At 42.8% G+C, this 27,605-nt stretch overlaps 5 protein-coding genes and 2 non-coding genes across 7 annotated transcripts; 2 read left to right on the top strand and 5 right to left on the bottom strand.

Annotated features, from left to right (window-relative positions):
* Window positions 1–577: 577 nt before the first annotated feature.
* On the bottom strand, window positions 578–651 carry TRNAT-AGU (transfer RNA threonine (anticodon AGU)). Its single transcript has one exon. It is a non-coding gene; the product is annotated as a tRNA-Thr (tRNA).
* Window positions 652–3,086: 2,435 nt separating this feature from the next.
* Window positions 3,087–3,158, bottom strand: TRNAH-GUG (transfer RNA histidin (anticodon GUG)). Its single transcript has one exon. It is a non-coding gene; the product is annotated as a tRNA-His (tRNA).
* Window positions 3,159–8,898: 5,740 nt separating this feature from the next.
* On the bottom strand, window positions 8,899–9,367 carry LOC101027550 (histone H2A type 1-H). Its single transcript, XM_003944811.4, has one exon. It carries the CDS (start codon window positions 9,337–9,339, stop codon window positions 8,953–8,955), a length of 387 nt encoding a protein of 128 aa, XP_003944860.1. The 5' UTR covers window positions 9,340–9,367; the 3' UTR covers window positions 8,899–8,952.
* A 238-nt stretch (window positions 9,368–9,605) lies between these two features.
* On the top strand, window positions 9,606–15,873 carry LOC101028178 (histone H2B type 1-K). Its single transcript, XM_003944813.4, has 2 exons — window positions 9,606–10,064; window positions 15,781–15,873. Exon 1 carries the CDS (start codon window positions 9,675–9,677, stop codon window positions 10,053–10,055), a length of 381 nt encoding a protein of 126 aa, XP_003944862.1. The 5' UTR covers window positions 9,606–9,674; the 3' UTR covers window positions 10,056–10,064; window positions 15,781–15,873.
* Window positions 13,818–15,764, bottom strand: LOC101029564 (histone H4). The gene is given in 3 exon segments (XM_074398561.1): window positions 13,818–14,957; window positions 14,959–15,101; window positions 15,104–15,764. Coding segments are annotated over 3 exon segments (309 nt in total). The 5' UTR covers window positions 15,132–15,764; the 3' UTR covers window positions 13,818–14,819.
* Window positions 15,832–22,906, bottom strand: LOC101027857 (histone H2A type 1). Its single transcript, XM_010332816.3, has one exon. It carries the CDS (start codon window positions 22,870–22,872, stop codon window positions 22,480–22,482), a length of 393 nt encoding a protein of 130 aa, XP_010331118.1. The 5' UTR covers window positions 22,873–22,906; the 3' UTR covers window positions 15,832–22,479.
* A 241-nt stretch (window positions 22,907–23,147) lies between these two features.
* Window positions 23,148–23,620, top strand: LOC101028704 (histone H2B type 1-J). Its single transcript, XM_003944815.4, has one exon. It carries the CDS (start codon window positions 23,196–23,198, stop codon window positions 23,574–23,576), a length of 381 nt encoding a protein of 126 aa, XP_003944864.1. The 5' UTR covers window positions 23,148–23,195; the 3' UTR covers window positions 23,577–23,620.
* The last annotated feature ends 3,985 nt before the right edge of the window (window positions 23,621–27,605 follow it).

Here is a 27,605-nt window from a genome sequence, read left to right as displayed (position 1 = left end):
GAAAGTGATCATCCATTTGTGATGTACTTCCTCAAGATATAATTGAGTCCTTAGATCCTAGACGGACAAATAAGACAATTCTTAGGGTCATACAAAACCGAAATGGTGAGAATATAAATTTCACCATTGCTCTCATTTTCAAAAATCAAAGTGAATCAGACTCCAAACAAAATGCCATGGCTTATTAATTATTTGCCGGACACTGATAATCACAGTCTATCATGTAGCTGAAAATAATGGCTATCAAGGTTAAGAGGCTGGAGACTGAATGTCTACGACATAATTTGAAATGTTATCTCTACCATGTATTACAAGATTTTTTTTTTTTTTTTTTGGTACAACCTGTACGTTCCAGTCTTATCTGTCATCAGCACACCCATTGCTTTCTACCAAGAGAAACTTAATTCATTTTTATCTTCAACTCAACCCTTTCATATTATGATGCAGCAAACTGGCAAGAGACTCTCCATCATTGTGCTAATCACTCAATACAGATTTCACAATCTACAAATTCCTTAATGCGTTTTCAACGTATGTATTTGCAAAACACTGTTGAAAATACAAAATTGAACAAATAAGGCCCCGCTGGGATTCGAACCCAGGATCTCCTGTTTACTAGACAGGCGCTTTGACCAGCTAAGCCACAGGGCCCCTCTTGGGCATGTGTTCAGATATATCGTATTTATAACATTTTTGTGAAATGTAGCAATTTGCCAAAAGCGTACTTCATTTTGTGACAAAGAAAGCACATCTATGTTTCTGAACAAGCAACAAAGCAGGAATTCCAACATTAAAAAGAAAAAAAGAAATACTTTTCCTCAATGAAGGGTTTTAGAATTGATTTCCAATTGAAATAAGAAAAATTTCTATTTCATGGTGACTATCGCCCCCTCGAGGAAATATTGGATATTGCAACCTATTTTAAATTTACGTCTCTTAGCATATTCATTTTGTCCACAAATGTTGAGTAATTACTGTGTTTCAGGTAATTTTCTAGGTATTGGAGATAGAACAGTGAACAAAATAGCACAAATTTCTTCCACTATTGAATGTATGTTCTACAGGGAGATGAAGAAGCAAATTTAAAAAAAATTGCCAAAAACAACAAAAAATACCCAACAACAAACTAACCAGCTAAAAAAAGTTCAACAACAAACAAAACACAACGGATATGAAAAGCAGTCTCTCTACCGCTGGTTTATAGAGCCCACGACACTACCTTCTGAGCCAATTCACTGCAATTGAGAAAAACCCTTATGCTTGCTTCTATTTTATCTCATCTAGCACAAGAAATTGAGCCTAGACAAGGACACAGTGATGCACTGGAGATCTAGTCACCCTGATTTCCACTCATCCAAACTAGGCACCTTGAGACCCTCTCTCAGGTACATGCCAAGCAAGGTCTTAAGTTTTCGAGCAAATCACACAGCATGGGTTTTATTTACCCCTGTGACTCACCCCGTCACTGCGATTTGATTCTGTGCCAGATCCAGGACCCTAGCTCTCTCACTAAGAGGTAGCCTCTGAGTCAGAGTCCATAGATTTCTGTTACTCAGGCCAGGAAGATCTGAGAAAATGTGTTCCGGAGAATTTCAAGATCAAGACGTTTGTTGCTTTAGCAGTTTTATCACTCACTTGTGGCAAAATAATTGACAAAAACTGATCCTCTGGCATCAATACATACTTGGTTCTTGTCTTCACTCTTCTAAGACTGAGTCAAGATAAAATACACAAAAAAGAAAACTGAAGTATAACGTGATTATAAGTGAACATGAATAACCACCGGGAATGCTATCAAATTACTGAGAAGAGGCCTAGAACCTGACCTGTCGCAGAGATGATATCCTACAGTGTCAGACAGCTCAAGCTCATTTGCAGTATCTCTGAGTTTTCAGAATCCATGTCAGTGGAAAGTTGGAGAAGAAATGGGGGCTATTTTAGCCCTAAGAAGGAAAGAAAAAGTCTCTTTTGCTGACATAAGTGGCTAAAAGTAAGAGAAAGAGAACAAAGTATTTTTTGAATACTAACCAGCCACCAGGACCAGGAGGGATGAAGCGCCATTTGCGTGTGCTCAGAGTGCTGTGCTACTCACTAGCACTGGGCTCATGGGAGCTCCTCGGGTATCTGCCTGTGTCCAGCCACCTCCTGCTGGTGCCAGCTACTCCCCGTCTCAGATCAACTCTCCTCCACTCCCACCTCACCCAGTCAACTCGGCCCTTTATAACTCATTCTAGACACCGAACAGGCTCGAAACGGGGGCTGCTCTTCTGGGCCATTATTCTTCCCCCCTCCAATTCCTTCCATTGCTAACATTTCTTTAATTTTCTCCAGATGATTAAAGGTTACAGTTTCTCAGCATTGACCCAGTCAGGATACTTAGAAACACGTGATTAATCATTTGTCTCTTAAGAAAGATTGCCACAAAAAAACCCGAACCCTCTTTTTTTTTTTTTTTTTTTTTTTTGAGACGGAGTTTCGCTCTTGTTACCCAGGCTGGAGTGCAATGGCACGATCTCGGCTCACCGCAACCTCCGCCTCCTGGGTTCAGGCCATTCTCCTGCCTCAGCCTCCTGAGTAGCTGGGATTACAGGCATGCGCCACTATGCCCAGCTAATTTTTTGTATTTTTAGTAGAGACGGGGTTTCACCACATTGACCAGGATGGTCTCGATCTCTCGACCTTGTGATCCACCCGCCTCGGCCTCCCAAAGTGCTGGGATTACAGGCTTGAGCCACCGCGCCCGGCCCCGAACCCTCTTTTGAGCAGTCCTTTCTTCATGTCTACCAGTGTTTGAAAGACAAACTTTTCCATTAAAAAACAACACCTCAGCTTCTTCATGTACAGCGAATGCCAACACAACTGTAGGGCTTTGGTAGGGCTGGGAAGAGAAGCACTGGAGAGGGAAAAAAGAAAGGCAAGGAGACAACCATAGACACTCCCTGCTGGGCTGACTGGGGCAGCATGTTGAATACTAGTGTTTTTTTTTGTGTACAGATTAGATCATTTGTCAATTTACGTTTGCATGGGTTTTTCCAACACCACTCCGGTATGTTGAAAAAGCAACACCCACAACGACCTGAAGCTACTGCCGTGACTCGGATTCGAACCGAGGTTGCTGCGGCCACAACGCAGAGTACTAACCACTATACGATCACGGCACGCCACCAGCGGCTGCTGGCTGCGCGGCTCTTCCATGGCTCGTTTCTCAGGAACGTCTATTTTGTTGTCTGAAGAACGGTGCACTTTGTCTTCTGCCCTTATTTACATATGAACCCAGTTTACTTCCTTATCCACTCCCCTCCCCCAATACTTTGTTTATGGCAAACAAACCAAAGGGAGCACAGATTTTCATTATATAGAATTTTCCCCACGTGGTGGCTCGTGTTTGGCACCGGTAATACTTGTAAACTCACTGCTCTCGCTTGCACCCCCAGCCCACGCACGTCTCTTGCTCACTTCAGCTGTGCAGCCTCAGACTTTCGGCAACGAAGGGAAGAGGGCGCTGCTTTCAAGCGGACCTGCCGGGTCCCATTTGTGCCAGACTATTCAGAATCGCTGAGGGTTTGGCATGGAATCTGGCATCTCGACGGATGCCGGAAGTGAGTTTCTCATCACGAGGAACGCTGTGGCTTTGTCCTGACCCAGGTACCTGTGAGAAGCCAGTGAGGCGCTCGTGCGCTCAGCCTGCCCACCTGGGCGTGCAGGAAACTCTCAGCGCCTAGCGGCGCTTGCACCCGAGTTAAACTTCTTTCTCCCTCTCCTACCTACCTTGCTGTTAGAGGGAGATGAGAGAGTGCTTCTCCTGTGGCCCCAAAGCTCTGTGGGACTCCCCCCTCCTGCCCCGCTTGCTCTTTTAGGAACTTAGCCTCCAGAGTCAAGGTCCTGGTCGTTTTCCCCTTGATAGGAATGATTTTCTTTCTGTAAAATCATTCTGGTCTTAAATTCCTGCCCTCAACTGATCCACCCGCCTCAGCCTCCCAAAGTGCTGGGATTACAGGCCTGAGCCACCGCGCCCGGCCTCTCCTCTTTACCTGGTTAAATTTGACTCGTGCTTCAGCTTCAACTCAAAAAAGCTTTTCCAGACCTCCTGTCTCCACGCAACACATTCCTCTCAGTCCAGGTCAAATTCTCTCTCTCTCTCTCTCTCTCACTCTCTACCAGCTAGATTGCTAATAATTTAAAGAAAGGTTGGAAGACAGGATTGCAGGAGGCATGAATTTAAGTTTGGGCAACATTGTGAGAATCCCGTCTCTACAAAAAATAAAAAAATTTAGCACAGAGGTGCATGCTTGTAGTCCCCATTACAAGGGAGGCTGAGGCAGGAGGATCAGTTGATCGCCTGAGTTTGAGGTTGCAATGAGCTGCACTGCAGCCTGGGCGGCAGAGCAAGACCCTGCCTCTAAAAGAATACATTTAAAAACAAAGGGAGTTCAAAATTACCCCATTTAATTACCCCGTAATAAAGCTTCTCAGCAGAGCCAAAATAATGTGCTTTTCTAAAATGTTCTTCATCTCCTTTCCTCTGGATTACACAGAACTGTTCTAATTACTAGTAGATTTACTGAATGAAGAATTACCTGTTTTCTAATAATTTTTTTGGTCAGGGAAGAGAGGTAAGGGTTTTCTCAGTCTCAAGGACATGAGCTCCATCAAAGAAAATGCAGCCAGTAAGAAGGCGAATGCAAGCTGCTTCTGTCCCAAGCTCTTTGAATTGGATCTCTCCTTTTCCTTTGCTTAGGGCCTTCCCCAACCCCATTTAGAAAGTTGCTGTGAATGAAAGTGCCTTTTATCATTTTCTGCTGGGATGTTTTTGGAAACTAGGCTGATCTGCATGTGCTTCTCCATAAAAAGAGAGAAAAGCTGTATCTTTGATGTCATAGGCCTAGAAAATGGCCTTTTTCCTCGTGCTTATTTTGAAAAGCAGTTCTGAAGATCTCATCTGACACATTCACTACAGCGATTCTAGAAAGAGTAAGAAGCTGCCACAGTTGAACCTACCAGTTCTGCCTTTACCCATGCCATGCACTCCTCTACTTCTGAATTTCTAAATTTTCTGTAAGAAATAATTAAAAGCCCTCTTTCTTTCAAGAGCATGATTCCAGCAATATTCTCCTCTTTCTCCTGTATTATTTTTAAATGATCTCTATGGGATCTTTCGTATCAGCATTCAAAGCTGCTTCTCTTTCTTTCATCTGAAAGAAATGTTTTGCTTTCACTTTTCCTTTCAGCTATTGATAGTGCTGTCTTCCAGTTTATGACCATACTTCCTTGAAATGTCATCAAACCTGTATCTTATTTCTTTCATCTCATTTCTTTATTACACTCCTTCATTTTGCCTTCTTCCCCAACACCTCAGTTAAACTGATCTTTTACATTTCACTAGTTGAAATGGCTATGCTAGTCCTCAATTTACATGATTTCTCAACACTATTTGATACATTGGATCTCTCTCTCCTCTTAGAAACTGCTATGGTCTGAAAATGTTGCCCAAAATTCTTATGTTGATAGTTAATTGTGAAAGTGATAATCTTAATAAGTATGACAACAGTAGCCAATATGTAGAGCCATCTCCATATGCAGAATGCAGGTCTGGGAGTCAAGAGGCAGAGGTGTGAGTTGCTCTTCTCATTATTCCTCAGTGATCCATTCGGACAATTTTGAATCCTATCCCTATGAACTAGATTGAGCTCTGAGGGAATGGGTGTCTTTGTGCCCAGTGGATGTTTCCACTAAGGAGCACTGTCACCTTTCAAATCAACTGAAACCTGATAACTGCCTCTGGTCATTTTAGTCTCTTTATGCCATTGAACCAATATGCAGGGAAATGTGTCCCTCTACTTGAAGTGATGGCTCCCAATTTCTACAAAGTTGTTTGGTGTCTGCCATACAATGGAGGTTAAAAAACAAAACAAAAACCACTACTCGTGCAGGGAAGTCTCTAACTGTTTTTTAACCACAAGCCATGGTCAACTAAAAACTGTGACAATGGAATAAATAACAAGACCACAAGGATACAGATCCCACAGGAATAAAGGCATACTTTATACTACCATGTAAAGAATCCAGCTGACACGCTGACACAGGTCAGGATAATAAGCAATGAATTTAATTTTTATGTATGTATTTTTGAGATAGGGTCTCACCTCATTGCTCAGGCTGCAGTACAGTGGAATGATCATGGCTCACTGCAGTCTCAACCTCCCGGGCTTAGGTGATTCTCCTACCTCAGCCTCTCTGGTAGTTGGGACTACAGGCATGTGCCACTAAGCCTTGCTAATTTTTCGTATTTTCTGCAGAGTTAAAATGTCAGCATTTTGCCGAGTCTCATGAAATCCTGAGTTCAAGTGATCTGCCCCACTCAGCCTCCCAAAGTGCTAGGAACACAGGCAGGAGCCCACCGCGCCTGGCCCACTTCCGTGTGTGTGTGTGTGTGTGTGTGTGTGTGTGTGTGTTTTAAAGGTTCACTCTCTTCTCCTTTGTGCCTCAAATACTCATTCTGAAGTTTCTGCAGTACGGGGCAAAGGTAGATTATTTCCCAGTACAGGAAAAGTGAAGAGATTTGCTGAATTTGGAGTAGGGAAAGTCAGTGGAAGAATCTCCCACTTCCTTTGTAATTGTTTTCTATCATCTTCCAGGTGCAATGATTGAGGCATTTAAAACTCTTACAGGAATACGTCAAAGTAATAAACATTTTTAGAAAGTCTGTAAATTTTCTCATTTGTCCAAAAAGAAAACACACCCCTTTAAATTTCCTGATGAAATTAAAAGAGCCACCGGCCATGGTGGCCTGTGCCTGTAATTCTGGCACTTTGGGAGGCCAAGGCTGGAAACCGAGGCGGAGGTTGCAGTGAGCTGAGATCGCGCCATTGCACTCCAACCTGGGCAACAAGAAAAAAATTCCGTCTCAAAAAAAAAAAAAAAAAAAAAGCAAAAGAGCAATACCATCTATGCATGGTAAAGTCAGTCTCACAAATACCTTAACGGTGATATTTGTATTCATGTTAATATGTCATAGACATAGAAATACACCACCCAGATCCTCCTTCAAGGAAGGACTTGCAGCCCAGCTGCAGAGAGCACAGTCAGCAGACAAGCACCAGCTTCTTCCGTTGTTTGCCTCAGCTGCAGAGCTCCTCCCCACCCAAGGCGGCCTCCTTCCCCAGGGCAGTCCTCATTCAGTCACCCACAAAAGGGTTAAAAAGGATGGTCTAGAGCCCCTCTGGCCCAATGTGGGCGCAACCTGACAGGCATACTGGCTCCAAAGCTCTCCGCTGGGTTGGTTGAGCATTTTTCTGGCCTGCATCAGTTTGACATTTTCCTCTGCGCAATCCTGTTTCCTTCACCCCTTCACAGATACTGATCCTTAATATAACATTTTGCATCCAAAACGTCATTTCAGCATCTGTTTATGGAGAACCCACGTGTCACTACATTACAATTTCTCTTTATGCATCCCTTGCATTTTATTTTTTAATCGGGCCTCTGTATTAAAGACTAGGAGTACGCAAAGACTGGGAGTAGCAAACAAATCTATGTGTACTGAATTATAAACTATGTTCTCTTAAACCTCTGTGAACTACAGAAAGGTAATACTACTTTTTTTGGTGTTTTTTCTTTTAGGTGGCTTGAATTCATAGAGGAAAAAATAAAGATGTATACATGTAATATTTCAAATAATATATATCCTATCCCCAGAGGGATAGACAGCGTAATGGGGCCCTCCATTTTAGATAGGAGATAAGCGAAAATTACCTCTTTAAATGTGTTACTTGATCGGAGAGGTACACAGACTGACAAAAAGCGAGACAGGTAGCTTTCAGGGGAAGAGGGAATTTAAAGTGCAAAGGCCTTAAGACAGAGAATGTGTTTGGCATTTTGTGGGAATAGACAGAAAGCCTTGAGGCTATAAAATAAAAGCAAGCAAGTAACATCAAGTGGGGGGAGGAGAGAAGGGAAAGTCACAGCGCTTCCTAGGGTAAGTAGATTAATATGGACAAGCAACCAAAAGCAATACCAATCCTGATCCAGTAAATCTGTTAACACAAATTAGCTAGACAGAAAAAGCTATGCAGTACCCTAAGCTACTACAAGAGTGCGTTAATACACGTGTTCCAAAGAAATAGGACTAAGTGTTTACCAACGTGGGATTCAGGAAATTCTGCATCCCATGTTCTCCTGCCATCAGGAACCAATTCTAATGCAAAATGAGTTACTGGATTTTTCGTCACCTGGGTAAAATTACTCTAAAGAGAGTGCTGAAGAATCAAGGCTGCCCTTTCCCAGTACTTTTCAAGGATAGTATTTAAAATTGCAAAATTTGCTTTTAAAGAGTGTTGAGTATATTACATTTTTATGGCTGTTTGACAACACTATTAATGTAGTAGAATTACTACAGTGGAAGCCAGGCCTGATGGCTCACGCCTGTAATCCCAGCACTTTGGGAGGCCGAGGCAGGTGAATCACCTGAGATCAGGAGTTCGAGCAGCCTAGCCAACATGGTGAAACCCAGTCTCTACTTAAAATTGCGTGCCTGTAGTGCCAGGTACCCGGGAGGCCGAGACAGAATGGCTTGAACATGGGAGGTGGAGATCATAGTGACCGAAGATCGCTCCACTGCACTCCAGCCTAGGCGACAGAGCGAGACTATCTCAAAAAGAAAATAAAGAAAACCATTACACTGGAATTAGAATAGATCTGACTTGACGTTTGACTTCACTTGTTGCCCGTGCCGAATAAGCTTCTCCTGTGTATTCTACACTAACTTGAGGGTCTGTTACCTTTCAGTGGGTTTGAGTTGCGGCAGCCCAACCTCGAAAAAAGCGCTGTACAATGTCATCAAGTAATGAGACAAAGACTAAGTGAAATAAACAGAACTGTGCCCAGCTTTCTCTCGGACAGCGTTAAGTGGCTCTGAAAAGAGCCTTTGTTTTTCAGCTTTCACAATCTCACTCCTTACTTGGCCTTATGATGGCTCTCGGTCTTCTTGGGCAGCAGCACGGCCTGGATGTTGGGCAGGACGCCGCCCTGCGCGATGGTGACCTTGCCCAGCAGCTTGTTGAGCTCCTCGTCGTTGCGGATGGCCAGCTGCAGGTGGCGCGGGATGATGCGGGTCTTCTTGTTGTCGCGGGCCGCGTTGCCCGCCAGCTCCAGGATCTCGGCCGTCAGGTACTCCAGCACCGCCGCCAGGTAGACCGGCGCGCCGGCCCCGACCCGCTCGGCGTAGTTGCCCTTGCGGAGCAGGCGGTGCACGCGGCCCACGGGGAACTGGAGCCCGGCCCGGGAGGAGCGGGTCTTGGCCTTGGCGCGGGCTTTGCCGCCTTGCTTTCCACGTCCAGACATAGAGACCAAAACTTAAAGCAGCTAGCGTAATGAAAGCGCCAAAGCAGCGCTTTTTATAAACACTATTCGGCGCGAAAAAGAAGATGTGTCATTGGTTAGGATTGCAGCTTAATTTAACCAATGGGAGTGCGCCTTTTGGACTTCCACCTCCTGATTGGGTATAACTAATATCTGACGTCACCCTGAATACTCACCAATCAGGTACAGGTCTTTAACTCTCCACCTTATTTGCATGAGAGGTCCTATATAAAAACGACTCCTTGTCCCTTGCTTCCATTATTTCCCGTTTCCTCGAACCAGTTGCTCATCGTTTCGTACCTTGGTTCGCTTTCGACATGCCTGAGCCAGCGAAGTCCGCTCCCGCCCCGAAGAAGGGCTCCAAGAAGGCGGTGACCAAGGCGCAGAAGAAGGACGGCAAGAAGCGCAAGCGCAGCCGCAAGGAGAGCTACTCCGTGTACGTGTACAAGGTGCTGAAGCAGGTCCACCCCGACACCGGCATCTCCTCCAAGGCCATGGGCATCATGAACTCCTTCGTCAACGACATCTTCGAGCGCATCGCGGGCGAGGCTTCCCGCCTGGCGCATTACAACAAGCGCTCGACCATCACCTCCAGGGAGATCCAGACGGCCGTGCGCCTGCTGCTGCCCGGGGAGCTGGCCAAGCACGCCGTGTCCGAGGGCACCAAGGCCGTCACCAAGTACACCAGCGCTAAGTAAACTTGCCAAGTAAGCGTCTTAAAGCCCAACCCAAAGGCTCTTTTAAGAGCCACTTAAATTGCCGGTATTAGAGCTGCACACACGTGTTTCTAATCCAGGTTTAAATTCGAGCGGTCTCTTTAAAGGGATTATCATGACCTCCTTACGCTGAGTAAAGCGTACAGTGCTTGTAATGGAGTCGGGCTGAAGTGAAGGCACATGCACTTTGCTAGCACTGGGTGGGGAATATGGCGGCTAAAAAATCGGGGATGTGCAGGAAACTTGTTAACAGAAAGTGCTTCCTGGCTCTTGGCGCGAAAATAGATACTTCCGTTGCGTCGAGTGCTGTGGCTTCCTGTTGGGACTTGTTGAAAGCCTATTGTGTCACGTGTACTTTCCACCATTTAAAGGAATTCTAACTTGGTTTTAGAAGTAAAGTTGGTCCCCAATAATCTTCCAGAATGTATGGTTTTCACTCTGCAGTTACCTTATTTTTCTAATTTCTTGTTTTGGACAACAGTTGCTGTTTCCCAGGCTGGAGTGCAGTGGCGCGGTCTCGCCTCTGCAACCTCCGCCTCCCGGGTTCAAGCGATTTTCCTGCCTCAGCCTCCCGAGTAGCTGGGACCAGAGGCGCGCCACCAGCCTGGCCAGTTTTTTGTATTTTTAGTCGTTTCACCGTATTGGCCAGAATGGTCTCGATCTCCTAACCTCGAGGTCTGCCAGCCTCGGCTTCCCAAAGTGCTGGGATTACAGCCGTTAGTCACCGTGCCCGGCCTAGCAGTTACCTTATTTAAACCCTTCTAGGCTGTACCCGGTTTTGTGTGGTTTGCCTTCCCCTCCCCTTCATTTCCATCTCTCCAGCCTACAAGACATCGAGAAAATGCCCGACCACCAAGCAGCATAGTCTGCAAGGGTGAGAGGAGGAGCATACCTTTTCTCACGAGTGAAGAAAAGGAACTTGAGAGATCACGGAGATTTTTGGAATAGTTTTAGTAGTTTTTAAAACATGTTCAGCGTTCATTGGTTGAATCAGTAATTTTTCTTTTTGACAAGAAACCTGTAGAACTTTGAAAAGGAAAAGCAACTGGATTCAGAGGGGAAGACAGACTGATACTAGAGACAGACCCCCGGGAGCAGAAGTTTGAGTAGAGAGGAAAGGAACTGGCCCAGGCTCAAGATCTGAGCAGAGTTAGGTGGGTGAGTTTTATTGTGTGAAGGTTAGAATGGCTATTTATGCCGGTGACACGCAGTGTGAAACATTTTGGAAGAATGGAGTGAAAGGAAAGGTCCAGGAATTTTAATCTAGGTTGTCACCTGGCTAAATTTGTGATTTAGAAATGTAAGCCAGTTTCACAGGGAAATTTTCAATGTATATGCCTGTGTACATATATTTATCATATTTGGTCACACATTGTTCTAATCCGGGGATATTGTCCACCCTTTGAAGTGCATTTGGAGATTAGCAGAGTCATATTTACACTTCATACATACAAAACATGTTCACTGTTCATCTATGTCATCCTACCAACGATTCTGGTGTTACATTAATATTTAAGATGTTTCAACAAATAATTATATTTAGTTTATATAAGAGGCACTGATCTATACATGCGATATATTGTTTAATCTTAACATAATTCTGTGGGATAGGTATAAACATTTTCAAATGTGAAAAATAAAGTACAACAAAGATGTGGAAGAAACATCTTAACATACCATTTTCAAAGAGAAGCGAGCAAGGACATAGGCAGAGGGAATAAATCAGAAGTAAAGGGAAGTGATGGTATAATTTGAGTTTCCTGTAGAAGTCTCCCTCGCAGGACATTCTTCAGTCACTTTTCTGCCCTTGACTTAATTTTCATAGACAGTAAAAATTGAATTCCTTGGCTGATTTTAAATAGCTGACAGAAAATTGTGGCAGTATAGTGCCTCTCTGCCTATTCAGAGTTTAATTAATTTAGTTATTTTAGAGATGAGGTCTCACTCTTGCCCAAGCTGGAGTGCAGTGGCATAATCCCATTGCAACCTCTGTCTCCTGGGTTCAAGTGATTCTCCTGCCTCAGCCTCCTGAGTAGCTGAGATTATAGGCGTGTAACACACGCCCGCCTAATTTTTGTAGTTTTAGTAGATGGAATTTCATCATATTGGCAAGGCTGGTCTCGAACTCCAGACCTCAGCTGATCCACTTACCTTGTCCTCCCAAAGTGCTGGGATTACAGGGGTGAGCTACTGCCCCCGGCTTAGATTTTTTTATTTTTTTGAGACGGAGTCTCGCTGTATCGCCAGGCTGGAGTGCAGTGGCGCCATCTCGGCTCAATGAAAGTTCCGTTTTCCGGTTTCAAGCAATTCTCCTGCCTCAGCCTCCACAGTTGCTGGGACTACAGGCATGCACCACCACGCCTGGCTAATTTTGTGTGTGTGTGTGTGTGTGTGTGTGTGTGTGTGTTTTTAGTAGAGACAGGGTTTCACCATGTTGGCCAAGATGGTCACGATCTCTTGACCTCAAGATCTGCCCACTTCGGCCACCCAAAGTGCTGGGATTGCAGGCGTGAGCCACCACACCCGGCCGATGTTATTTTTTAAAAGTTGAGAAGTTTAAGAAAAAAAATCCTAGCATACATTTTCTTCAAGTATTCTAGGCTCCAGCAACGCAGGACTTTTGGTAGTGTGTCTAAAGTACACCATGCCGGGACAGGCACAGTGGCTCACGCCTTTAATCCCATCATTTTGGGAGGCTGAGGTGGGTGAATTATGAGGTCAGGAGTTCGAGACCAGCCTGGCCAAGCCGATGAAACCCTGTCTCTACTAAAAATGCAAAAAATTAGTTAGGTGTGTGGTGGCAGATGCCTGTAATCTCAGCTACTCCAGAGGTTGAGACAGGAGAATCACTTGAACCCGGGAGGTGAAGGTCGAAGTGGGCTGAGATCTCACCATTGCACTCTAGCTTGGGTTCTATCCTCCTGGAAGAATAAAAATTAAAGAAAAAGTTAAAGGTTTGGGTCATAGTGTATAACATTTGTGAATTCGTTATTTGATTTGGCCTCTATTTTGCCATTTTCAAATAAGGGTAATAAAATCTTATCTAACAAGAATATGAGACAGGAGATAATCCATGTAAAGTGCTTAACACAAGTTTCAACAAACTTTCAGTGTATCTTGGGCATTATTTTCCTCTTTCTTTCACCTTTTCTTTTGTCCCTCTTGTAATACTTCGGAAATTTTAGGTATCCTGTTAATCATTGCTTTTTTAGAGAGTTAGATCAATATTTTATCACATCGACCCTTGGCTTGCTCCTAATGCTACTCTTAGAGCTATTTCAGAAAAGCCTTACTATCCAATTCAAGCCAAATCGGGAAATAAGCAGCCTAATTATTTTTTTTCAGATTGATACCTGCAGCTTCTGGGGAGAGTGGAAGGCAGATAATTCCTATATGAAAAGGCAGCATTCAAAAACTATAAAAAAGTATAAATTCAACATTATTAAACTTTTGTAGGTCAAAAGGTATTGCAAACACTTGAAAATGAACCCACAAGGTGACAGAACAAATTTGTCACTTACTGACAAAAAGTTAAACCTCAAATATATAAACAGTACTTAGTGGAGAGAATCTGAATAGACCATTCCCAGAAAAGTGGGAAAATCTCCAAATAACCAACAATCTCATTTAAAAAAAAAAAAAAAAAAAAAAAAAAATCTGACATTGGCAAATGCTGATGAACAAGAACTCTCAAGCATGACTGGTGGAATATGAGAGTGTAAATTTAAAATGCTACCCTGGAAAGCAAATTGTTCAATTTTATTGATGTTGAATATGCACATACTCTTACCAAACAATCCCACTTCCATGGAATTCCAGAAAATGCACAGCTGTGTACAGTGCTGTACTGTTTTGTAATGAGGAAAAGAAAAAATAACAAATGAATAAAGTATTTACTGACACATTAGAAAACTAGATTAATGGTGAAAATAAACTAAAACTGCACATTTCAACATGGATATATTTCAAAAACAAATGTAAAAGAAATTCATGGAGATGTTTAAAATAGGTTAGGTGTATGCACATCTAAAGTTAAAAATAAAACACAGGGAACAAAAAATGCCAAATTCAGAATATTAGTTAATTCTAGAATGGTGGAAAAGAAAGGCTGTGCTGCTGAGAAGGGACATAAGGAGGGGTTTTAACTGCACTTGTTGAATTAGTGTGGTCACTAGCACGTTCTGTATACCTGATAAATTTCCAGTATTTAAAGAAACCAGAAGGCAAACATATAAAGGAGGTAGCTATTACCACTGAGAGTAAAACTGCCGACTGTGTTCAACAGTAGTAAAGTATGGTCTGTCCCCAGTGCGCAGAGCTCTGTGCCACCCAAGTCCTCTTAAACCAGCCACCATGAAGTTTTCCTAGAGGCTCCAGCCTTTAATGGAGCCCCTCAAACCCCTCATCTCCTCCCGAGACATTTGGAGGTCCAGAGGAAAGTTACGTGTTTAGACTGGCCTTAATTTAGACTCCAAACTCCTTGACTTTTTAGATGAATCCGAGCTTTACTGCAGGCAACTTCCAAGCAGCCGCCAGAAGTTAATGGCCAGCAGAGGCTCTTCTAGCCTTGGAAAATCTTGGCCCAGGGTCGCCTGCCCATTTTCAACATCCCTTGTAAAGCAGGATGGGAGAACTGTGACAATGGCTCTATTCAGAAACTCAGTTTGCAGTCATTTTAATTATGTTGAAAGCTTGGGAACCCTAAAAAGGGCCTTTTTTGTGAATGACAGGGCTTCAAAATGCCATTTAGCCGCCGAAGCCGTAGAGGGTGCGGCCCTGGCACTTGAGCGCGTACACCACGTCCATGGCGGTGACCGTCGTGCCCTTGGCGTGCTCCCTGTAGGTCACGGCGTCCCGGATCAGGTTCTCCAGGAGAACCTTGAGCCACCCCGCGGGTCTCCTCGTAGATGAAGCCGGAGATGCGCTTTACGCCACCGCGGCGAGCCAGGCTCCAGATGGCGGGCTTGGTGATACCCTGGATGTTGTCGCGCAGCACCTTGCGGTGGCGCTTGACGCTACCTTTCCCGGCGCTTTCCCGCCTTTGCCGCGTCCTGACATTATCAAGTGGTCAGAGAATAAAGATCTGCCTGTCCTGGCAGCTTTCTTTTATGGGTGACCTCTGCGGACCAGACTGAAAACAGGAAAAGCTTTGGCGGGAAGTCCCTCTGCGTTGGGGGAGGGGGCCTAAAAGGGAAACAGGCCTGCTGTGCTCTACTTCCTTTTGTTCTTGCAGTCCTTTTTAATCCTCAAGACCCAGGTTATTTTTCTTCCTTTTTTCATTTAACATGATTCCTGCTTCATCCTCATTCGACAACAAAATGTTAACATTATAGAAGATACATAAAGCAAAAAGAGTAACATTTTATCTCTACATATATACGTGTTTTCTTTAACACTGTGTGAAACTATGCTATTTTGTGGCATTTTTCTCTTTAATATACTATGGAAACATACTCCATATTCTAAATTCTTAGCAATAGAACAAGATGGATTCATAAATTTAAAGATTGTTCAGCTATATTGCTAAGTTCTCTTCTACTTATTTTCATTTCCAGTGCTTAGGGGGGAGAATTTTACCCCCCACCCCACCCCGCCCCAAATACCAAGCTTGAAAATGCTGAGGGCTTTTGAAAATTGAAGATTCTTGGAAATAAGTCTAAGAATCAAGGTCATCTAACTTTGTCTTGTTTCTCTTACCCAAATGCAGGGAGGGACCTTTTCTGGAATTTCCTGATCTGATCAAGAAAGCTTCTTACCAAAAAAAAAAAAAAAAAAAAAAAAAAAGCACAATTGCTTTCTGTTACCTCATTATCTACTGCAGAAAAGAAGACTGAGGAATGCAACCACACCTGGATGGACTTTCCCACAAGATAAAGCTGGCCTCTTGGTCTCATTCAGATTCCAAAGAGAATCATTTATAAGTTAATTTCTGTCTCCCTGGTTCATTCCTTCTCGCTTGTAATCATTCACTGTTACTCAAATAATTGTGTACATTACCCATCTCCTCTTTTGCCTCTGAGAAAGGGTATAGAAGCTTCTGTACCCTGCCGAGGGGTTGGAGTAATCATTCTGTGGCCCCCAGCCCTGTACATTAATAAATTTGTATGCCTTTTCTCTTCTCTTATTAGTCTTCTCTTGTCAGCTGATTTGCCGTGAACTTTAAAAGGGAAAAAGGGAGGTTTTATCTGGGCCCCTATACCAACAGCAGTTCCCGATACGCCTGCAACCTTACTAATGCTGGGTAGAACCATTTTAAATAATCTAACCGTTCTGTTATCATTTGATTTCTTGTATGTAGAAATAGCTGTTCAAAAAGTGAATCAGCTGGTTAGTCAGTACAATATATTAAATATTTCCCCCACGATTTGAGGAACTCATATTGAATATTTCACTTGAAATTGTTTTTTGAGTTACTATTATTCCACTGATCAGACTATATAGTGCAGGAGTAGTATAACTATTTGTAACATTAGTATTTGATGTAATTCCTACTTAATTTTTTTTTTTTTTTTTTTTTCTCTGAGATGGAGTCTTGCTCTTGTCACCCAGGCTGGAGTGCAGTGGCGTCATCTTGGCTCACTGCCACCTCTGCCCCCCGGGTTCAAGAGATGCTTCTGCCTTAGCCTCCCAAGTAGGTGGGATTATAGGTGCCTTCCATTACACAGGCTAAGTTTTTTTTATTTTTAGTAGAGATGGGTTTTCATAATGTTGGCCAGGCTGGTCTCATAAACTCCTGACCTCAGGTGATCTGCCCATCTTGACATTCCAAAGTGCTGGGATTACAGACATTAGCCACTGCACCAGCTTTTTTTTTGTTTTGTTCTTAAGACAGGCTCTGTCACCCAGGTTGGACTGCAGTGATGCAATCTCACTGCAACTTCTGTCTTCCAGGTTCAAGCTGTTTTCGTGCCTCAGCCTCTGGAGTAGCTGGAAGTACAGGTGTATGCCATCATGTCCAGCCATTTTTTTTTGTATTTTTAGTAGAGAGAGGGTTTCGCCATTTTGGCCAGGCTGGTCTTGAACTCCTGACCTCGAGTGATCTGCCCACCTCAGCCTCCCAAAGTGCTAGGATTACAGGAGTGAGCCACTGCACCTGGCCCCACTTCATACTTTTTTTTTTTTTTTTTTTTTTTCCCAAATTTCTGCTACCACTATTCTTGAAAATTACAAGTTACCCAGTTACAACCAAGAAATCTCTTACAACTTTGGTCAAAACTATGTTAGTTTTATATGTTTATTAAAGTTCTCCCAATCTGAAAAATATAAAATCTCTCTATCAAAAAAATGTTTAAAATTGCCCAAGTGCAATGGCTCACACCTGTAATCCCAGCACTTCGGGAGGCTGAAGTAGGAGCATCACTTGAGGTCAGGAGCTGAAGACCAGCCTGGACAACATGGTGAAACTCTGTACTAAAAAATACAAAAATTAGCCAGGTGTGGTGGCACACACCTGTAATTCCAACTACTCAGGAGTATGAGGGAAGCTGAGGCAGGAGAATCACTTGAACAGAAGAGGCAGAGGTTGCAGTGAGCTGAGACCACACCACTGCACTACAGCCTGGGCAACAGAGTGAGTCTGTGTAAAAAAATAAAAAGAATTTTCAGTAATGAACAAATAGAAAATTCAAATGCAAGAAAAGGAGTATACTTTTATCTTTGTAAGAAAACTTTCATTAAAAGCATATATACTTCAAATATTTTGGGTTACATAAATGGTATTTTAAAAAATACAGTACAGACCATTTCTTAAGCTCCAAGAAAACATAACTTCTTTCAGCACTGGCATGTAATCTTGTTATTCAGTGATTTTTCTTTCTACTCTTTATTTCAATGAGTTACTTGCAGCAATGCTTGAAGTATTTTCTAAGTGTTACACTTAAATGTCAGAAAAAATGAAGATAAACTTTTGATTAAAATACTTAAAAATTTTTTGTATTTATGTTGCAACAAAAACATGCCGTACATCTTTAGAAAACAAAATTGATTGGCTGTAACTGGCTGTAGTTGAACTCAGTATGTTGTAAAGAGGGTAAGATAGCATAGGTTAATTGAATATGCTAACCTAAGTAAATACAAATTAAAAATAAAAGGCTTAATTATCTGTTGAAAACAAGAGACTTCACTTTCAAAATTTCTCTCTCCTTTTAAAATGTATGTAATTGTTTTTCATGGCTAAATAGGCCTTAAAACTCAGAATATTTCCTCAAGGCCTGTAGAGCCATCTCTTTGAAATGTTTACTCATTAAAAAAGATAGTGCTCTGTCTCCCAGTTTCCAGCCAGGAAATGGGCCAAACTTTGGCTCTGACGTAACTTCAAATTGCAAAACCTACCCTATGTAGTTACATATAATAAAAAGAAATGCTTATTTCTTTCTGCTTTTGCAAACTCTTTATAAGATTGCCCATGATAAGCAACTCACTCTGGTTTAATGCTTATTCAATAGTAAAATTATTTCATTTCTCTTCATTTGGAGATTTTAAAATTATATTTCCACAACATTAGTTAACAAATACATTTCTTTACTTGAGCTTCTCACCAAACAGAAGCCTCCTTCTGTATCTGTTTCCATCAGTTTTGACATAGCAGTTAGTGACAAGGATAACAATGAATGGTAAATGGTGGCAGAATATGCTATCCCAAAATATGCCATTTTGGAATAAGAATTATTTTGAGATAAAGGCAATTTTAAAAAGTGTAGATACAAGAAAGACACTCTGACCCTTCCCTTTTACTTCCTGAAAACATGAATTAAAATTCCCATATGGAAGATGTCCTCCCTGTACCAAAAGAAAAAGAACATTTCATCAAGGACAGGAAGATGAAACCAAGAAAATTCTGTACAAGCGGATCTTGGTAAAATAATTGTTTTCCTTTAGCCTCCCTACATAGGTGCATTTCCACACTTTACTCTGTTGAACTTACTATATATTTTTTTTATTTTTATTTATTTATTTATTTATTTATTTTGAGACGGAGTTTCGCTCTTGTTACCCAGGCTGGAGTGCAATGGCGCGATCTCGGCTCACCGCAACCTCCGCCTCCTGGGTTCAGGCAATTCTCCTGCCTCAGCCTCCTAAGTAGCTGGGATTACAGGCACGTGCCACCATGCCCAGCTAATTTTTTTGGATTTTTAGTAGAGACGGGGTTTCACCATGTTTAACAGGATAGTCTCGATCTCTTGACCTCGTGATCCACCCGCCTCGGCCTCCCAAAGTGCTGGGATTACAGGTTTGAGCCACCGCGCCCGGCTGAACTAACTATATAAACACTTAGGTTTTGCAACTTCTTTGAGATATATGATTAGAGCTCTCATGTCCTATGTCACATAAAATATATATTAAATCAGTTTATATGCTTTTCTTCTGTTAATCTCTCTTATGTCAGTTTAATTATTAGGCCGAGCCATAAAAACTCTTGAGAGAGTAGAGGTAAAATTTTGCCTTCCCTACAACGGATATTTGAGAGTTTGTCAGATTCTGAAATTGAGGTAAATTTGTTCTGAAATTGATAGTAAACATACACACAGTATAACATTTTTTTTAATGTGATGTTAATCAGTCTCTTTTATTATTTCTTTTTTTGTTTGTTTGTTTTTGAGACAGTTTCGCTCTTGTTGCCCAGGCTGGAGTGCAATGGTGTGATCTCCCCTGAGGGCAACTTCTACCTCCCAGGTTTAAGGGATTCTCCTGCCTCAGCCTCCTGAGTAGCTGGCATTACAGGCATGAGCCACCACACCCAGCCTATTAGTCTTTTTTAACAGGGTAACCATCAAGATAAACTTAGTTAAAATCAAGTTACTCTGACTTCTCACATTCTTTCACATTACAAAACAAATCTGGCAGCAAACTTTATTATGCCAGAGGCGTTTAAAACAGAGCAACTCCTTGTTGAATAGAGGCTGGGTAAAATGGGCTGAGGCCTACTGGGCTGCATTTCCAGAAGGTAAGGAAATTTTAGTCACAGAATGAGATTCGCAAAGACCTTGCTAATGAAAGCATGAGGTAAAGAAGTCGGTGGGAACCTACCAAAATTAAGATGGTGAGGCAACTGACCTCTGGTTATCCTCACTGCTCATTATATGCTAATTATAATACATTAGCATGCTAAAAGACACTCCCACCAGTGCGACAGTTTACAGATTGACAGGGCAAGGCCGGAAGTTACCCTAGATGGTCTAAAAAGGGGAGGAACCCTCAGATGGTGAATTGCCCACCACTTTCCCAGGAAAACTCATGAAGAATCCGCCCCCTGTTTAGCATATAATCAAGAAATAACTATAAATATACTTAGAACAGAACAAAAGAACAGTTTTCTTTACTTCTCTAATAAACTGTGTTTCACAGTAGTCTATGGATTTGCCTCGAACTCTTTGTTGAGAGGGACTCAAGCACCCTATCTTGGGGTCTGGATTTGGATCCCTTCCACTAAGTTACCTTTGCAAAATACATCCTGTGTCCAACCACTGTACATTTAATTGTTAAATTTATTAAATATTAATTTAAATAAGTTGAGAGATCTATAAAGACAGAACAATTGAAAAATGAGTAAAACTTCCCTGCAACATGCATAAAGGAAAATTTTTTTAAATCAGTAAAATTATTATGGGTTACACAGTATAAAAATCCATCAAAAAGCCAAGTATTTTACTATTTTGGGGGGCCTCTCGAGGACCTATCTTTGCTGGATATTGTCAGCACTGTTTCTGTTCCAAACATCATATTTATACTAGGATTGGTAGTAGTTATATTTTAAGTACAAGAAATAGAAACAATACAAGAGTGTGAGATGTCAATAGGCTAAGTGCCAAAGAAATTCCAAATAGGAAGAGGAGGTTGCTAGAGAAAAGGAGCCGAAAAGAACTGGGGTAGGTCAATCAAATTTTAAGACAAAGAGTTTTTAACCTGAGGTCCATACTTATATGTCACAATGCCCCAAAGGATAAAATTCAGCAATTAGGGGGTGGTGAAGGGGAAGTCTGTGAGTTTGGGTAGTAAAATATCTATGTTTAAAAAATAAACCTTGACTGAATGTGAACATTTCATTTTCTTATTAATTTAGGCCACAAATTTCAGTACCTGTTACTTTGTAATCCAAAAGACACTAGATGTTTCATTCATCATTACAATTGCTATCTTGAAACATTTATACTCATCTAATTAGTAACAGCAATTAGCCTCACCAAATGACACAATGTGTCAACTATATTAACAACATAACTATAAGCTCATTTATCACTATCAAATTTTAAAAATACTTCGAATACTGTCATTTAACTTTGGCCTTTTATATACTGAAATCATCATTGAGATTTTCCATGTTACCAGACAGCAAAAGTGTCTGCAATACACAAGAATGAGTTAACGTCTTTTTCTTGAGATTACATCAGAGTTCAGTGAACCGAGGTAGGAGGCAAGATTGTGCAATCTCGGCATGGGTATTCCTTATTTCGCTACAACACCAAGTTATTTACAATATCACATTAAATAACCCTCCTCCACAGAAAACTGCCAGTCTCGCTAGGAGGTCTCAGTTTGTCAGAAGCCCCCAACACCCTGTACTTGTCTGATACTCATAAACAGACCTTTGTTGAACCATATTGCAATCTATATTGTTTCCCCCTATCTGTTGAGGCAGACATTTTAAGTCTGTATGCCAACACTTTACCTCAAATTTGATGGGTTTTAAGGTTTATTAGAAATAACTATCCTGTCAAGTTCTTCTAGCAACTTGGGATTTTAGACCTTTCTAAATATGAGAAATCTTTCTTAGGCTCCAGATAACGTCGTCCCAATATTTTACTTCATTGTAAAGGCATACTTTGCAACGTGCAGTTGGGTAAGAGAATGCTTGACATCTATCCATCAGGAAAGACGTGAGGCTCCGTATGTCACAAAGTTCTGCAGCCTTACTCTCCTGCAGCGGCGCCACCGCCGAGCTCTCGCAGGAACGGCAGCTTGCTCTGAGTTCTGGTGGCGCCGGGTCACCGTGCTGGGCACGTAGCGGCGGGGCTTCTTAACGCCGCCCTAGACCTGCGTGAAGCACCGGCCTGCTAAATTCTAGCCAGGGCGATAAGTCTTTTGTACCAAAGTGCTCCAAGAACTCGCAAAGCCACTGGTGCCCTGTGAACACATGCTAAGTTTGAAATTCAGTAGTAACTCTTGTGCGTGGCAGAACCCTGACCACCTTCCCTGCAGTCTTCCTTTTGAATCTGCGGTGTTCGCTACATTGTTTTCAAGAAGGGTGAGGACGAGTAACTTAGAACCGAAGTTTTACCATGTCTCACTTTTCTTTCACATGAAACATTAACAAATGTTAAGTTCTTTTAGAGAAGATGTGGGTGGCCCTGAAAAGAGCCTTTGGTTTGGACTCGATTTTATTCGAGTTGCCACAAACTAGTGCCGGTAGTTACTTGCCCTTGGCCTTGTGGTGGCTCTCGGTCTTCTTGGGCAGCAGCACGGCCTGGATGTTGGGCAGGACGCCGCCCTGCGCGATGGTGACCTTGCCCAGCAGCTTGTTGAGCTCCTCGTCGTTGCGGATGGCCAGCTGCAGGTGGCGCGGGATGATGCGGGTCTTCTTGTTGTCGCGGGCCGCGTTGCCCGCCAGCTCCAGGATCTCGGCCGTCAGGTACTCCAGCACCGCCGCCAGGTAGACCGGCGCGCCGGCCCCGACCCGCTCGGCGTAGTTGCCCTTGCGGAGCAGGCGGTGCACGCGGCCCACGGGGAACTGGAGCCCGGCCCGGGAGGAGCGGGTCTTGGCCTTGGCGCGGGCTTTGCCGCCCTGCTTTCCACGTCCAGACATGGCGACCACAAGCAGCTTACTGCCAGTAACTACGGAAAGAGAGCGAAAGGCGGCGCTTTTTATGAACACTATTGGGCGCGAAAAAGAAGACGAGTCATTCGTTAAGATTGCAGTTTAATTTCAACCAATGGCGGTGCGTCTTCTGGATTTGAGACTCCTGAGTGGGGAGAACTGACCTCTGACGTCACCCTAAATAATCACCAATCAGAAACAAGAATTTAACTCCACCTTATTTGCATGAAGGAGTCTATATAAAAACGCCGTGTCTTACCTGGCTCGTACTGTTTTTCCTTTCCTTGGGCGCTTTGTAGCTAGTCTGGGCGATGCCTGAGCCAGCGAAGTCCGCTCCCGCCCCGAAGAAGGGCTCCAAGAAGGCGGTGACCAAGGCGCAGAAGAAGGACGGCAAGAAGCGCAAGCGCAGCCGCAAGGAGAGCTATTCCATCTACGTGTACAAGGTGCTGAAGCAGGTGCACCCCGACACCGGCATCTCCTCCAAGGCCATGGGCATCATGAACTCCTTCGTCAACGACATCTTCGAGCGCATCGCGGGCGAGGCTTCCCGCCTGGCGCATTACAACAAGCGCTCGACCATCACCTCCAGGGAGATCCAGACGGCCGTGCGCCTGCTGCTGCCCGGGGAGCTGGCCAAGCACGCCGTGTCCGAGGGCACCAAGGCTGTCACCAAGTACACCAGCGCTAAATAGTGAGCTGGTTGCAAACTCAATCATAACGGCTCTTTTAAGAGCCACCTATCTTCTCAAAGAGAGAGCTGGTGCTTGTATTCTTCCTGTGCTGGCCCTTGCAACTCGCTATGGTGTTTCTTTTTATCTATTTTTTTAAGAGACGAAGTTTCACCATGTTGTCCAGGCTGGTCTCGAACTCCTGACCTCAAGTGATCTGCCCGCCTCGGCCTCCCAAAGTGCTGGGATTACAGGCACGAGCCACCATGCCCGGTGCTACTGTGTTTTAAGTCTGAAGTACAGCAGTTATTTAACAGGGTCGTTACTGAACAATCGTTAATGACCTTTCCTGCCAAAGTAAGCTGGAGATATATAACGACCACAAATGTGACATAATCTGACCCTGGTGAGACCCTGAACTTTTTATTGCCTAAGAATGTTCTATTTTCATCCCCTTATTTTCTATTATAAGTTCGAAGCAAATTAAAATACTTGCCGGTCACCCATTGGATAATGAGTTGGACTAGTGCCGAGTCGCAGTGGTTGTCATTTTGAATTTGCCCGGGCAGCGCCCGCCCTTCCTCTCTGCATCCTGACTGGTTGCTGCTGTATCCAGGAAGTCCATGGTTGGCTTGCGTGCGCCAGAGGAATCCAATCCTCGCCTTTATTTGGCCCTCTCTACGAACTCTGTACGTAATCTATCAGTTTCTCATTCTTAATGCTTTCAGGAAGGAGATTTATTTCCTCTTAATTTTAGTTGGATAGAACAAAATTTATTTTTTGTTTTTATTAATTTACTCATTTTTTTGAGATGGAACCTCGCTCTGGCCCAGACCGGGGTGCAGTGGCACGATCTCAGCCTCCTCCTCCCGGGTTCCAGCGATTCTCCTGCTTCAGCCTTCCAGAGAGCTGGGATTACAGGTATGCACCACCACATCTGGCTAATTTTTGTATTTTTAGTAGAGACGGAGTTTCACCATGTTGGCCAGGCTGGTCTCGGACTCCTGAAGTCTTGAATGCCATTGTTTACTTTTTCTGGAAGGAGAGTGACCTAAGATACTGATCTAAACTGAATGTGTATGGCTAATGGTTTGTATAGACAGAGATTTTAAGTAGGCAAAAGTGGAGGTTGTGTTGACAAAAAGTTTTGGGGAACAGTGATGTGGATGAATTTCCCAGAATGGTCCCAGATTATGAGAATGATGTCCCACGTGAATGCTAACCAAAATTCCCACTGTTCAGAGGAGGCTATCAACAATCAGATACGCATCAACCACATGGCTGTCACGTAGTCTCTTTTCCTATCACCCCACTTACTGCCCAAGTGATTTATTTGTAAACCATGTGACCAGGGTGGCAGGCAGTGGTAGAGGTCATACTTCAGCTCTGTAGTATAGACTTAGCTCACCAAGACTGACCTGGATACTGATGCTAAGTGTCCCATATGGCAGGGGAAGTATTCTTGCAAGTATTTTGTCATGAATGAGGCAGGGATTTGTCTTTACTGAGATAAACACTTGCTCTAGATTTGGGTATTGTTCACTTTCCTGCATGCTATAGCTAGCAGGACCATCTGTGAACTTACCGAACACTTTATACCTCATATCTCACATTTTCTTGGACCCATTTCTATACGTGATACAGAAAGGGAAAGGCAATGCATGGATGACCATGGGACTCAGTAGTCCTAATGCGTACCATATTTCTTATTAGCAGAAGTCTCAATTTTCGGAAGAGTCAGTTAAAATGAATTCAGTTCAGCACCCTCTTGGAGTGTCGCTCAATTTTGGATGTTGTATATGTGCTGAACAGTGACTAATAATAGGCATAATTTCTTCTGTAGCCAAAATACATTGGTTAAAGAAAGAAGTAGAAACGTAGTGGTGCTCTCTTATTACACTTAATAATGAGCTGAAAAAAGTTATGCTTTTCATGTTGGCAACTCAGGGCTCTCTGCTGTTTTTTGTTTTAGGAAAGGAGTACATATTCCCACCAGTAGTCACGGAGATGCCTCTTTTCATCGATTTACCAAAAATGATGTATTTTTATATGAAGTTTAAAGCAATTTAAATTACATTCATTTGGTGGCTTAGAGAACTGTGGGAAGTCTTGACTTAGCAGATGTTGGGCCTTTGGACTCTCCTCTGTTGGCCAGTTTTCTTTTTGTTTCTGTTCTCCCCCTCCCGCCCCCCGCTTTTTGTCCCCTGTCTGTCTCAGTCTACCACTTTTTAGGGTTATAGGCAAGGAGCTGTGACAGACAACTTGAGGGTTTTTAAAAATACTCTCTAAAACATATACCTTAGGTCAGGTGTGGTGGCTTACACCTATAATCCCAGCACTTGGAGAGGCTGAGGCAGATGGATCACCTGAGGTCAGGAGTTTGAGACCAGGAGTTCGAGGCCAACATGGTGAAACCCGGTCTTTACTAAAAATACAAAAATTAGCTGGGTGTGGTGGTGTGTACCAGCTACTCAGGAGGCTGAGGCAGGAGAATCAGTTGAACTCAGAAGGCGGAGGTTACAATGAGCTGAGATCATGCCACTGTACTCCAACGTGGGTAATAGAGCGAGACTCTGTCAAAAAAAAAACCAAATACACATTGAAAGCTGGTCAGCTAAACTGTCTCAGAAATCTTTAAATACGGTTTCAACTATACTAATATAAATCATGATAACATTGGTAAATACACAAATAAGGTTTTACTAACTGACTTGTGGACAACTGTCCTGTCTACATTTATTTCCTCCTTTGGTCTTGTGTATATTGAACCTAACCACCTCCTCCTCCTCCCACTCCCACCCATCTCTTAGCATTTTACATACAATGTGTTGGTGGCACAGTAACTTACAAGTTGCAGAATATATAGATGGCCTGACAATGGAGCAAGACTAGGAGCTATTTTGAGAGTTTGTGTGCTATCTCTTTAGACAGAATTAGTTCATATTTAATTATATGGCTAAGATGTGTATCCTGTTAGGTGAGAAAATACTCATTATCATGAAAAAGTACTATGCGGAAATGTTATTAAATATATGTGCCTTTTACCTTGTTGCACTCCTGAAAGCAAGATGGGTCACCAGCAGCTATACTGGAGCCACCCATGACAATTGGGCCAGGGTTCTTACTCTTGTCTTGTCTGTTCAAACCAGCACGGTCTCATCTGGAAATGAGGCCTCAATACATGCCTCCAGTGTTTGCGTCAGAATGTGAAGGATTCAAGTTGGACTGAATGATCTTCCTTCAAAGGATTATCCAAGGCATCTACCATGAAAAGCCGTGATAGTTCTTTGCACATAAAATAAACATTTAAAAATATATATATGATACAGCCACATAATAGCTACAGTAAATATAATAGACCTAGAAAAAAAATCTAGTGATTCAAGACTCCTATATTTAAAAGTTATTAAATGAAAAGATATATGTGTCCCTGAGAAGAAAGATTGAATATCATAAAGATGTCAATTCTTCTAAAATTGCGATGATTATTCAAGGTAATTCTAATAGAAATTTTAACAGGTTACTGTTGGGAACTTGGAAATTAATTTTAACATGTATTTGAAGATCAAAGTGGCAGAATATTGAAGAAAATCCTGGTAAGATCTGTCACTTATTTAGGATTTTTTTTTTTTTGACACGGAGTTTTGCTCTTGTTGCCCACGCAATGGTGTGATCTCAGTTCACTGCAACTTCCCAGTTTGAAGCGATTCTGCCTCAGCCTTCCAAGTAGCTGGGATTGCAGGCCTGTGCCACCACGCCTGGCTAATTTTGTACCTTTCGTAGAGACAGGGTTTCTCCACGAGACCAGGTCAGGCTGGTCTCCAACTCTGACCTCAGGTGATCCGCCTGCCTTGGCCTCCCAAAATTCTGGGATTACAGGCATCAGCCACCATGCCTGGCTTATTTAGTAATTTCAAAACACTCACATAGTAATGATACTGGGAGATACTGCATAGAGATAGATGCATTTACCAACTTTAGATAGAGAGCCAAAGATTAGATCTAATTTTTGTTTAGAAATTTATAAATGAGAGAGGTGGGATTTCAGAGCAG

The sequence above is a fragment of the Saimiri boliviensis genome, chromosome 4, assembly GCF_048565385.1.
Source record: "Saimiri boliviensis isolate mSaiBol1 chromosome 4, mSaiBol1.pri, whole genome shotgun sequence".
NCBI lineage: Eukaryota > Metazoa > Chordata > Mammalia > Primates > Cebidae > Saimiri > Saimiri boliviensis.
This window is presented reverse-complemented; position numbering and strand designations above follow the sequence as displayed.

Coding starts and splice junctions, on each gene's coding strand:
- LOC101027550 (XM_003944811.4), bottom strand. CDS start 9,339: ATGTCTGGACGTGGAAAGCAAGGCGGCAAAGCCCGCGCCAAGGCCAAG.
- LOC101028178 (XM_003944813.4), top strand. CDS start 9,675: ATGCCTGAGCCAGCGAAGTCCGCTCCCGCCCCGAAGAAGGGCTCCAAG.
- LOC101027857 (XM_010332816.3), bottom strand. CDS start 22,872: ATGTCTGGACGTGGAAAGCAGGGCGGCAAAGCCCGCGCCAAGGCCAAG.
- LOC101028704 (XM_003944815.4), top strand. CDS start 23,196: ATGCCTGAGCCAGCGAAGTCCGCTCCCGCCCCGAAGAAGGGCTCCAAG.